This window comes from Poromitra crassiceps, assembly GCF_964638095.1.
Source record: "Poromitra crassiceps genome assembly, chromosome: 8".
NCBI classification, from domain to species: domain Eukaryota; kingdom Metazoa; phylum Chordata; class Actinopteri; order Beryciformes; family Melamphaidae; genus Poromitra; species Poromitra crassiceps.
The window spans coordinates 8,627,510-8,640,137 of NC_139629.1; the positions used below are offsets into that span (position 1 = coordinate 8,627,510).

The window sequence follows — 12,628 nt, forward strand, 5'->3', positions numbered from 1 at the left end:
ATTATAACCCCTTTCCTAATGAGATTATGGTCTCGATCGCTAGCTTGAAGTCTTTGTAAACACAGCATGATGTTCATTTAGTAAATGACGGTCCCATTTTAGAGTCAAATAGACGATTAAGCAGACTATGCTTTTGGTCGCCTGTCCAGTGATCGCGCAGCTCGCTGATCACGGACCAACAGCAGGTGGCGCTGTGGCTCTTACTGTTCAAATATGGTCACTGCTGACAAAAAAAAGGTGAAATGCAAACTCAAGGCTTCAAAACAGGAGTCCACAAACCAATGGGTAACATCACAATGGCTACTTCAATATTGTGTGTGTGTGTGTGTGTGTGTGTGTGTGTGTGTGTGTGTGTGTGTGTGTGTGTGTGTGTGTGTGTGTGTGTGTGTGTGTGTGTGTGTGTGTGTGTACCTCGTAGATGTGCAGTATCTGGGGTCCGATGTCGTCTCCCAACACAGGAGGCTCTCTGGGCTTCCAGTTAGTGATGGGCAGCAACACCTGGTCAGGAGTCGACACACTGAGAGGAACACACACACACGCGCACACACACACATGCGCACGCGCGCACACACACACACACACACACACACACACACACACACACACTACAGTTAAAACATCAGACACAACTATCATAACTATCGGTATCAGTGTTTACCGTTTCTCAGTTAATACAAAAACATCACATTGCAGCAGTATGTGTGTGTGAGTGAGTGAGTGTGAGCGTGTGTGTGTGTGTGTGTGTGTGTGTGTGTGTGTGCGCATGCGTGCAGTTTACCCTCTGATGGAGACTTTAGCTAGCACAGCCAGCTTGGTGATGCTGGAGACCTGAGGACTTGTGTTGTTGAACTGGTTGGAGCTGAAACACACAGAGGGAGAACAGACAGTGAGAGGATCTGACATTCAGCTGCATGCAGGCTGATGCTCCACACCGCCACCAGGGGGAGCTGCTGCCTCAGACCTGACCATGTGCGGGACTTGAACCAGTGTGTGGCGCCCCCTCAACAGTGAAGGGGGGTTTCCACACAGAATGAAAAGGGAGTTAGACTGGGAGTTTTCAAATGCCATGCCAAACACTCCTCCAGAGACTTCTGACTACAGCAACACCAACTGTTGACTCAAGTCCCCTCCTTTGGCCGAACAAAAGGAACCTGCAGCAGCTTGAGTACTGGTGTAAGAAGAACCATCATCCAGTACATAGGGGTGTGTGGATAAAGAATCCCTGAATATTTAGGTTTTGCCTAAAGGACCCTCAATTAGCTAGACCTTCAGTAAAAGTCTTGTGAAATAGACTTTTGGTTGGGCTAGAGGAAGCCCAAATATACAGACTTTTGGCTCCCAAATACAAAGAGCTTTGAATGAAGGAACACGAAACAGCTTCAGGCCCACAAAGTTTGGCTAGGGTGTTTTCACACTTGGTCCCTTTCAGCCCTCCCAGTGAACTCAGACCTCTTAGTCAGCATTTTTTTTTTGCGTATGAACACTCCAAAAGAACTCAGACCCCTCTGAAGTCACGAACTCAGACCTCCTCTGGAGGTGGTCTGAGTTCAGTTCAGTTCACGTCCAAGTCCCTCTTGTGGTTCTCTTCACCTGTGCAGTGTGAACACAAAGTGCTCCAAGTTCACTTATCTCATCGTTGGCTCTTTGCTCCTAACAACTTCAGTGTATCACTGAGTCCTACCTCTTATGCCTACAGTATGTACCTATTTGCTGTTTACTGATACAGAACTCTGTGTTGGTAACACAACAAATCATAGGATTTGTTGATGGTAAGCAATGCATTAAAAGCCTCATCTTTTAAACAAATAACCCCAGCCAGCTGGACTGGATCGTTTTAGGAACCACTAAATATTAGGGGTGTCACAATATATCGTCCCACGAAATTTCGCGATAGTAAAACGTCACGATATGTATCGTTGAGATGAAATCTCATATCGCAAAAAAAAAAAAAAAAAAAAAAAAAAAAAATTCAAAAAATAGACTAAGAAACGTCTTTGTTTGTTGAAGTTCAATGTGTGGAAAGTAGTTCAGTTGAACAAGTCTCTGAAGAGACACATGAGAAGTTATACAGGAGAGAAACCATTCAATTGAGTTTCTGGCAAAACTGTTTACTTGACAGGAAAAACTGAAGATGCATAAAAAATAGATTAAGAAAAGTCTTGTTGTTTGAGTTTGAAGAAAAACTGAAGATGCATAATGAGAATTTATACTGCTGAGAAACCTTTTAGTTCAAAGTAAATCTAAGTGATGGTGTAACTCATTCTATTTCAAGTTAAGCCTTATCTCCAATCTCATGTTTTTTCTAGTTGTTATTGTAATAACAATTTCCCACAACAGCATGTTTTGTATTTGTGCATTTCAAATAAAATACTACTTTTCCAGTCATATATTGTCATTATTCAAGTTTAAAAAAATATTGTTAAAATCGTATCGTATCGTATCGTTATCGTGAACCCAGTATCGTGATACGTATCGTATCGTGAACTGAGTGTATCGTGACACCCCTACTAAATATATAGATGTTGGAGACTCAAATATGTCAGATTCTCACTAAAAGGACTCTAAAGTAAAGTGCAACACGACCCTAAATATACAGATTTGTGGCAAAAAGATCCATCAAAGGATATAATAGCCTTCTGGCTAAGAAGAACCCCCTCCGCTAGTCAGCTGTGCTCAATAACACGACATTGAGAAGACTAAGGAAACAAAATCAACTCTATATCTCTTCTGTGGGCCCAGTCAGGGGTCCCAAACCCTGTTTTGAGGACCAGTGAATGAGTGAAGCAGCACTGTGTGTCAGAACAGAAGCAAGTCGGATAAACACAGAGCTGGCAAATCACACTCGAGCTAACTGCTGCTAACCAAAGGCTACTTCTGAATGCTGTTATTAACATACCACTCTCCACACACGCACACGCACGCGCACGCACACACGCACGCACACACACACACACACACACACACACACACACACACACACACACACAGTGTGTGTCAGACTAGCAGTATTGTTGTCCATGGCGGTGAGCGGAGCTGTGTGTTGCGTCCATTAGGGAGGCGAGTTTCAGTGTCCTTTGTCATTAAAATGAGCAGCGTGGAAGCAGCGCTGCTTAAGTGAATGCTAATGGGAAGATTAGGCCCGCTAAGTGAAAGGCAATACAGAGCTAACAATGGCCGACTGTGCGGGGAATGCTCAACCAGGAAATCCCCCGACTCGTTCACAACAAGGAGCTTACAGCACATCCCAGAAGAGCATCTTATTCTACTACATGCCTGCTAAATGATGCAACTGTAGAACCTAAATGTAATATCTGAGCAGACAGACAGACAAGACACAGTAGACGCTTTCACAAACATGGCTGTCGTACTTCCGCTCTGTCTCGGCAGGATAGAGATCACTTTTGTGCCAGACATCTTTCTGTCGCCTCCTACTGTCGGACACGTATCTTGTGTTTCAGCTGATAGCTAGAGAAGAATGTCTGCTGCTCGCGCGCTCACATTGTTTGTATTTTTGTCTTTAATTTGCAGAATCAGAATCAGAATCAGCTGCCAAGTATGCACACATACAAGGAAATTGGCTCCGGTTCGCTTAACTCTCTCTTAAGCAGCGACAGGAGCACGTGCGTTTCAGCCCTCGGCCGTCTTCAGCGTTACTATAATTTATGTTTTTTTTTAGTCTGCACCTGATCAAGTTTGAGATTTTGACTGGAGCACGGCATTGGCTTTTTCAGCCTGAGTGTGTTAATCATTTTATGTGACACTTTGTTCTTTGTTCGTTGTTTTTGTACTGTATGATTGTGGTAGGCCTATGCTATTTGTTTTTGACTTGTACAGCACTTTGTTTTCAACCTTGTTGTTTTTAAACGTGCTTTATAAATAAAGTGGATTGGATTGGATTGCTCTCTCTTGTACAACACAGTGTTTAACACAATCCAGCTGTTGTCACTGACTTGTTGTGTTTCTGCTGTCAGACGACTGCAAGGCGATAAAGAAGAGATTTGATGAACAGACCAGAAATTACCATTAGCCTTGGTTAGCCAGTTAGAATTTTGTGACCCTCGATCAAAGTCATCTGAAGACAGAAACATAAATATGTCAGCGATAACAGCTGGGTTGTGTTTTATACTATGATTAAACACTGAATCAGTCAGTCAAAGACAGACGGACAGACAGACAGACAGACAGACAGACAGACAGAAGTTTACCTGACTATCTGCAGGTCAAACTTGACTGAGGTGTCCTGCTCCGAGAGCTGGTGCACACTGAACCGCAGCTCCGCCAGCACCTGACCAATCACAGCAAAGGAGGAAACAGGAGGGGACCAATCACAAACAAACACAGCATTAGTACAGTGGAAAGTGCAGGAATGTACGTTGAATGTTTTCTAACATAAACGTGTATGTTCCAAATTTCAATATTACTATAACTATCCCATATTTAGGCCTGGGAATAACAATATATTCAGCTTTCTAAACATTGTTCCTCCCTTCTTAAGCGCAAATTATGCTCACGCGAAATCGCCGGCGCTGACTGCGCCGAGGGGGTCGCCGCAGCTGGGCGTCCCCTCGGCGCAGCTCAGCGGAGGGGCCGTGCAGCTCCTCGAAAATGTGACTCCGCGGCGTCAACTCCTTGTGTTGTGAGGAATGAGGAAATGCCATTTCCTCATTTAACAGTGCTTGTCCCTCATCTAGCAAAGCCTTCTGCAGGCTCACCGGAATGAAAATGTCCCCCCTCCGACATGATTGCAAGTTCTTGGTAAACGACACGATAACGCTTTGGATGTGTACCGCAGCCAACGCGCCAAGTTAAAGCCCCATTCAGTAAGTTTTCCAAGTTTTACTGTTGGAGAAACTGCACCCTCTGGGTCCAATAGTATCGATAACGATATCGCCGTTCAAAGTCAACAAAACACAGCGCCAGAAAGCTCTATGTACATGTTGTGACATCGGGTACTCACCACGTGATGAAATAATAATCCATAGTTCCGTGAAATATCATTTTCGTAGCAAATCCGAATCGAGTTACTTCCTTGTTTTCATGAACACAGCGCTTCCACTGTACAGCGCATGCGCGCATGCTTTTCTTTTTTCTTGCTGCGGGACGTGGTAGACAAACTGCTTAGTCCCAGTGCTGGCCAATGGAGGGCGGTGTGGGATAAATAAAGACAAGGGTCTCCTTATTACAAGTCAATCTTCCATGTCCTGTGACTAAAAAGCTGTTATATTACAGTAAGAAATGTCAAAAATCTTACTGATTGGGGCTTTAACGTTCGAGTATGCACAGTCTCGCTGTCGCCGCTAGTCGGCGGCAAGGCTCCAAGTCGAGGCTGCGCAGACCCCTGTCAGTGCCTTTAGGGCTGTAATGTAAACGAGTGCAGTGGTGTAGCAGTAAAGCCCTGTGTGAAAACGTTGTATCGTCAAACTGTCCAAATTCTTCAGGAACTTGTTTTCATGCATGTTTCATGTTTTATAAGACCAAGAGGCTGAAACAGTCAAACATGGAATCCTTCAACTGAAATTCAAATATGAAAATGACCAAGACCAGAGTTCTATGTTCTCACATGACAGTGGGAACCTGCCTGGTTGGCACAGGAGTAAACAGTTCATAGTCATCAGCCCCTGGTTCCTCCCTGCAGGGTTTCTACTGGAGTGACTAGTTAGTAGGCTACTATATTTAGGGTACTAAGTAACCGCGGTCCCTCTTTTCACTGGATATGATGTAGTACACTAGTACTGTGCTAAATGCCAGTTGGTACAGCAGTAGTATAGACCGAATCACCGCGACGTCACTTTAACAACAAAAGTCACCGGGTAGACACCTGCCGATTGATTTGAATTGTGGAGATATCATATCTCAGCCGTAATTGTAAGGTTAAAAATATAAAACCTACTTAAACACGGTGGTCCGACCTCTCTGACGTTTGCTTCTGCTACACCGCCGGTCAAACTAATGCTAATATTGGGTGAACTCAAGCTGTTGTTTTTATTCTGTGGCCCAACAGGTAAATTAGTTCTCCAAACTAACGTTAGTGAAAGTGTTGTTAATTAATGAGCTATGAGCATGAAACATTGCATTTTAGACGGAAGCATTTTCTCTTTATCTCACTTGTTCCCCGCCTCCGTTTGCTCGACTCCATTAAATTGTATGTACGTGACGCAGCCAGAGGTGTTGTCTACCTGGATGTTAGTGTAAACAAACATCGTGATTGGGTCTAGACACCAGTCAGTATGGTAGCACTCACTAGTTACTAACCTTGGTTCCTCCCTTCATGGGGTTTCCCAGGTCGCATACCACCACCCTGGTCTGGTTCTCCTTCTTATAGGCACAGGACAGTCTGTTCAGATCCTGTTAGAGACAACACTTGATAACATTAAATACGTAGTGCCGGCCTACCTGCCACCGACATCCGACCGCTTCAGCTCATTCAGAACGCTGCAGCCCGTCTGGTATTCAACCAACCCAAATTCTCTCACGTCACTCCCCTCTTCCAGGAGCTCCACTGGCTTCCCATCTCGGCCCGCATCAAATTCAAGACACTGGTACTGGCCTACAGGGCAGTACACCAGTCAGCTCCCCTGTACCTGCAATCCATGGTCAGGTTCCAAACCTCTCAGCGCTCCCTTCGCTCCTCCACCAGTGCAGGTCGCCTCGCCCCTCCTTCTCTACGGGGACTCAAAAGTCGCTCATCCCGATCTCGACTCTTCTCGTCCCTGGCACCTCAATGGTGGAACGAGCTTCCACCTTCGGTCAGGACTGCTGAATCACTGCCGATCTTTCGGAAAAGACTAAAGACTCACCTTTTCAGGCTCCATCTGGGCCCTTCTTGATCTAACTTCGTTCTCTCTCTTTCCTTATTAAAAAAAAAACTAACCAACCTTGTACCACTAACCTAAACTTGTACCACTGTTCCTTCAGAAGTTGTAGTTGTCATAGACTGTGCTCCATAGTTGATTGCTCTATTGCTGACAGAAAATGTGTTATTGTAAGTCGCTTTGGATAAAAGCGTCTGCCAAATGACGTAATGTAATGTAATGTAATTAAATACAACCAGAACATTCAACAATAAAGTCCAGTTCCATAGGTTACAGGCTAACGGCTGGGACACACCAGAAGTGTCTCCGGAGCAGCGCGTCACGGAAGCGTCGAGCACGAGCCTGGCTATTCACACCAGAAGCGCTCCGTTTTGCTCCGCGCCTCGCTCTGTTTTGCTCCACGCTGGTCACAACCATTGATATATAATATATATATATCTCGTCAAGTCCCGCGAGACTTTCCTGCCGGCTGGCCTGTGGATGCTGTGGACTGACTTGACGAGAGTTGGTGACACTGACCCGAAAGGAGGAAATGGGATCCCTGTAAATACCGCTGGAAATAGCCCGGGGGAGATTGGCAGTCTGATGTCTCTTTATATATATATATAATGACGATATGGGTCGAAAACGGGAAGAAAACTGTCTATTTACATGGAGGAACAGCACGCTGCCATGTGGCCGCCTACGGAGCGCATCCAAGGACTGGCTTGGAGTACTATTTCGATCACAACGCCTACGACGCTCCAAATCGCTGCGGAGAACACTGGGTGAGTCGTCAGATAATAATTAATGTGAGGAGAGGGCTCCAGGTTAAAAAAAACCCGAAATTCTCCTTTAACAAAGATGCCGAAATGAAACTGACTCCGCGAGGTGAGGCTTCCGCGTCGGATACGCTTCTGGTGTCCCAGCCATAAAGATGGACCAGACAGAGCCCGTTATAATAAATGTCATAATACAACATTGAAATACAACCATAACTTAAATAACAAGCCTGAGAGGGGTGTAAGTAACATTTTCCTTTATATATATATATTTTTTTTTATAGCAAAACAAAAACAAAACATTAATTCCTTACAACATACAGTAGAAGCCATTCAGACTTACCGAGATTCAAATTTACAGAATGAATGGAAGTGAAAAGATATCGGTTATCAAAAGGAGATCACGTAGAAAAGCCTAAATGTGTGTGATTTGATTAAAGAGATATTTCAGAGATACAGTAGTTTAGGTGAATTTTATTGTTTTTCCCACTTTCCCAGAGTCAGAAATAAATAAATGTATGCCTTCAGACAGATTTTGTTTAATCTGAAGTATGTCAAACAGCAATATCAGGCTATCTTGTCTAAATTGTTGAGTGTCTATGGGATCAAATAACATTCATGATCCCGTAGGCATCCTGGAATTTAGCAAAGCTACACTAAGCAAGTAAGCTGGGAGGTGGGTGGGGGGGGGGGGTGCTTTGTCCCGCAAGCTTTGTCTGAAGGGAGGCCCACACTCTCAGACTTTGGAAAACCCCTGCTCTACATTATATTCCATCAGTGAGATCCAGTGTGTGTTGCGCTGGGTGATAATTCAGTGTTATTGTTTATCATCATTGAGTGGATTCACATCGTGATGATGACATGAAGATATTTTAATATCGTGACACACATTTCTGCTGTCTAAATTGATGACAAGCAAATTTTACTCATAAAATGAGGTATGGTAGGAATATTATTTGAATATTTCTGTTTTGTTTAACATCACACCTATAGTAACATTGCCATTCGGTTTAATGAGAGGAACATGCATTTGTTTATTTAATGCGGTTTTGCACACATGAACCATATTGTGATATCGATATCGAGAAAGATCCTTATGATTATCATGATATTGATTTCAACCATATTGCCCAGCCCAATATGTGTGTGTGTGTGTGTGTGTGTGTGTGTGTGTGTGTGTGTGTGTGTGTACCTGGCCGCGGACCACCCCGGTGAAGTCGGCCTGTGGGGGGGGATAGACGTGCAGCTCGGCCTCGTACGCTCCCTCTCCTCGGTTCTCGGCGCTCACCTCCAGCGTCAAGGCGTTGTCATCGCCGATGTAGATCTGTTGCCGGTCACTGGAGCAGAGAGAGGCAGAGAGAAACCATGTTTCTACCTTTCAGGAGGAAGAGCTGCTCACTTCAACATGGTCGTCTTTCTTTGTTGAGAGTCCTGGGTCCTGGGTCCTGTCTTCTTCGGTGTGTACATAAATGACCTCCCCCACATCTGCACAGATGTGAGAGTCCAAATGTACGTGGACGACACGGTCATATATGTACACGCTGACTCCAAGCAGGACCGGAACTCAAAGTCCTCTTCAGTGTTTTATCACTGGCTCGCTGCCCACCTGGCAGGAGCAGGTCTACTGTAAAACGCCTCTCCGGTATACAATAATATTCCATCTTTTACAGTTAAGCGTCTATTAAAGAAGCAGTGATGGTTTTATTGGTTTATTTGAATGGGGGTAGTGCGTTTAGGCTGTCGCGGTGATTTTCTGGGAAAGCAAAAGTAATTGGATTTGAATATAACAAGACTAGATAAAACCTAGTACTGTATATAGTAGGGCTGTCTTCGACTCAGAATTCTGTCAGTCGAATCAGATTTGGCTGTTCAATACGAATATTCAACTATTCTTTTTTCTCTTCCTTTTTTAAATAAGACTATTTGGCAATCAGAAAATCCATTGGCATGAGCTTGTTTGATTCATTTGTTTAATTAGGACTTGGTTTTATGGTATTAATAAGCTGATACCTATACCAAAATAATAGGCTATATATCACAATCTATTGGGAGAAACCAAGCAATTCTATGTAAAATCAAACATTCAACACCCCCATATAGCCGGAATGGAATGATCCTTGTTTCATTTACATTTACATTTACATTATGTCATTTGGCAGACGCTTTTATCCAAAGCGACTTACAATAACACATTTTTGTCAGCAATAGAGCAATCAACTATGCAATACAGTCTATGACAGCTACAACTTCTGAAGGAATAGTGGTAAAGTTTAGTTTAGTTAGTTAGTTTAGTAAAGTTTTTTTGAGAGAGAGAGAGAGACAGAGAGAGAGAAAGATGATTGTTTCATAACCACATTTTGCGACTATTCGACTGTGAGATTGGCAGTGGAATCAGGCTCCCTCCAATGAATTGAATTCATTGAATCATCAACTATTTGGGGTCACCTCGTATATAGCCTTGCAACTAGTCTCCAATGAAAGTAGCTATTGGATGCTCAGTATGAATGTGGTTTTGACCTGAATCAGAGGAACCTGAAGTAAGAGCCGATTCAGAAAACTCTGTCTCTCTGTCTATATTTACATATAAGAGGTGATGAGTATGGAAGAAGCTGCTCTCTACCTCTTAACAGACAGCCTCAGGTCAGGTTTACAGATGTTGTCGTCTCCACAGTCCAGCAGGATGTGAGCCTGGAGGGAGGGAGGCAGGGAGGGAAGGAGGGAGGGAGGGAGGGAGAGAGGGAGGGAGGCAGGGAGGGAGGGAGGCAGGCAGGCAGGGAGGGAGGGAGGGAGGCAGGCAGGCAGGGAGGGAGGGAGGCAGACAGGCAGGCAGGCAGGGAGGGAGAGAGAGAGGGAGGGAGGCAGGCAGGGAGGGAGGGAGGCAGGCAGGCAGGCAGGCAGGGAGGGAGGGAGGCAGGCAGGCAGGGAGGGAGAGAGAGAGGGAGGGAGGCAGGCAGGCAGGCAGGCAGGGAGGGAGGGAGGGAGGCAGGCAGGCATGCAGGCAGGGAGGGAGGGAGGCAGGGAGGGAGGGGCACAAAAGGCAGATGAAAAGGAAAGCAGGAAAGAAAGCAAGAGAGGAACAGAGAAATAAAAGAGAAAATAAAAGAAGGTAAGAAAGATGGAAAACAGGAAAGAGACAAAAAAATAGTGAGAGAAAACAAAAAATAAAAAAGTGACAATCCATTCACCATTTAGCAATGCAACAGTGTGACACCTTAATAATAACAATTAATCTCTATCTATTGGCCTTTATTTATCTCAAAGGCAGAGGGTACCCGGCCTTTATTGGAAGCAGGCTTATATTAGAGACAGGCCATTCAAATTCAAATTCTCTCTGTATATTTGCTCATATTTTAGTACAAAGCCTCCTTCTTTTCTGATCTGCTTCTGTTGGGGTTTGTTAGACATTTTTGTTTGTTTGTTACTGAAATGCATTACCGATAATAATCCACCAATGGGTCCCTGTCCCATATGGTACTTCAAATGTGTCTCCTGCCATCTTGTGGCACTTGTATGTTACTACAAACTACAGTTACATTATAGGTATAACAAGCACCAGGAGTTTACTGGTATCCACCGATGTTTTTTGTCCTTATGGCACCAAGCCATTATTTAATTAACTACCGGCCACTATTAGACTCTCTCTCTCACACACACACACACACACACACACACACACACACACACACTCTCATACCTGCTTGGTGACATTAGAGGGAGCGCTCATGTCCAGGATGGGCAGCAGGCCGGTCTTATCTGCTGCCAGCTGGTAGTCCAGACTGTACTCCATCACCACAGAGATGGGTGTGATCTTATCCCGAAAGTCACGATCGTCCTGAGAGAGAGAGAGAGAGAGAGAGAGAGAGAGAGAGAGAGAGAGTCAGTCAGAGAGAGAGAGAGAGAGTCAGAGAGAGAGAGAGAGAGAGAGAGAGAGAGAGAGAGAGAGAAAGAGACAGAGAGAGAGAGAGAGAGAGAGAGAGAGAGAGAAAGAGACAGAGAGAGAGAGAGAGAGAGAGAGAGAGATAGAGAGAGAAAGAGACAGAGAGAGAGAGAGAGAGAGAGAGAGAGAGTTTCTTTTGGTTCTTTGGTTCGGGTTTCCTGCTTAAAAGGAAGGCTTTGCTGATTTTCAACCCACAGCACTTTGTATCATTGTAATCTCAGTAATAAGCAGATGGACAGTGCTTATGCATAACACCTCATTCTGACACGGAAGTGGCTGGAATAACCTGCAGAGCTGTCGGCACAGTTAAACATTCAGACAAGGTCAAGGCTTCCCATCTGCATAATAGACCCTTCTCACGGGGGGCCATTTTGTGTCGAAAAGGCAGGGTAAACACAGGTGCAAGCAAAACACTAATGAGGGTTTCCAACTTCCATGATTAAAAGTTGTGTCAAATCGCCGGCTCAAGTAGGCGGTTGGAAATGTGCCACACAAAAAAAATCCTTATATAAAATAGCCTAATATTGTGTGACCTATAGCCTAAGTGATGTTGCATAGGCTCCAACTTAAATAGACTTTTTTTTTTCGCCCAGCTTTTATGTTGAGCGTTTGGTGAAAGGGAAATAGGGAAAAAATACAGCAGACGCTCTTTAACTGTAACGCGCCATGCAAAAGCCGCACACTGCAGCATCCCGCGGCCGACAGCGCTTTGGCTTGACACAAGAGACCGAAATGTCAGCGCAGACATCCCTCTGCCTAATTAAACGGGAATATGACAAACTGTTCAGTTCACAAAGTTTGTGAAGGGTTCATTCACTATAATAAAATACATTTGTTGGATGATTGGATCATAGCATTTGTTTTTTGTGTTTTATTGCTCTTTAATCTTAATGGGCCTGTAAATTCAAACCCGAACCGAATTAATTAATCGGTGTGCGGCTCGCTCCCTTTGCACTCGCAAGCGCAGACCACAGTCAATAGTTAGATAATTATTTTGAAAATAAACGCCAACACATTTTTTTTTAATTAAGACTTTGTTTGCTAATAATATACAATAATATGTTATGTATTTAAGAAATGATTGCATCTATTTTTTTCAATACATTGTGACTAAATAT

At 44.2% G+C, this 12,628-nt stretch overlaps 1 protein-coding gene across 1 annotated transcript in view; it reads right to left on the minus strand.

Annotated features, from left to right (window-relative positions):
- Positions 1-12,628, minus strand: part of itgav (integrin, alpha V) — a 92,600-nt gene that overhangs the window by 10,248 nt on the left and 69,724 nt on the right. Inside the window, exons 20-26 of the mRNA XM_083642108.1 lie at positions 11,268-11,405; positions 10,194-10,261; positions 8,766-8,910; positions 6,253-6,345; positions 4,206-4,285; positions 779-859; positions 412-517 (exon numbers count right to left, since the gene is read on the minus strand). Of these exons, the coding sequence (XP_083498234.1) occupies positions 412-517; positions 779-859; positions 4,206-4,285; positions 6,253-6,345; positions 8,766-8,910; positions 10,194-10,261; positions 11,268-11,405 (711 nt within the window). The remainder of the gene's footprint in view (positions 1-411; positions 518-778; positions 860-4,205; positions 4,286-6,252; positions 6,346-8,765; positions 8,911-10,193; positions 10,262-11,267; positions 11,406-12,628) is intronic.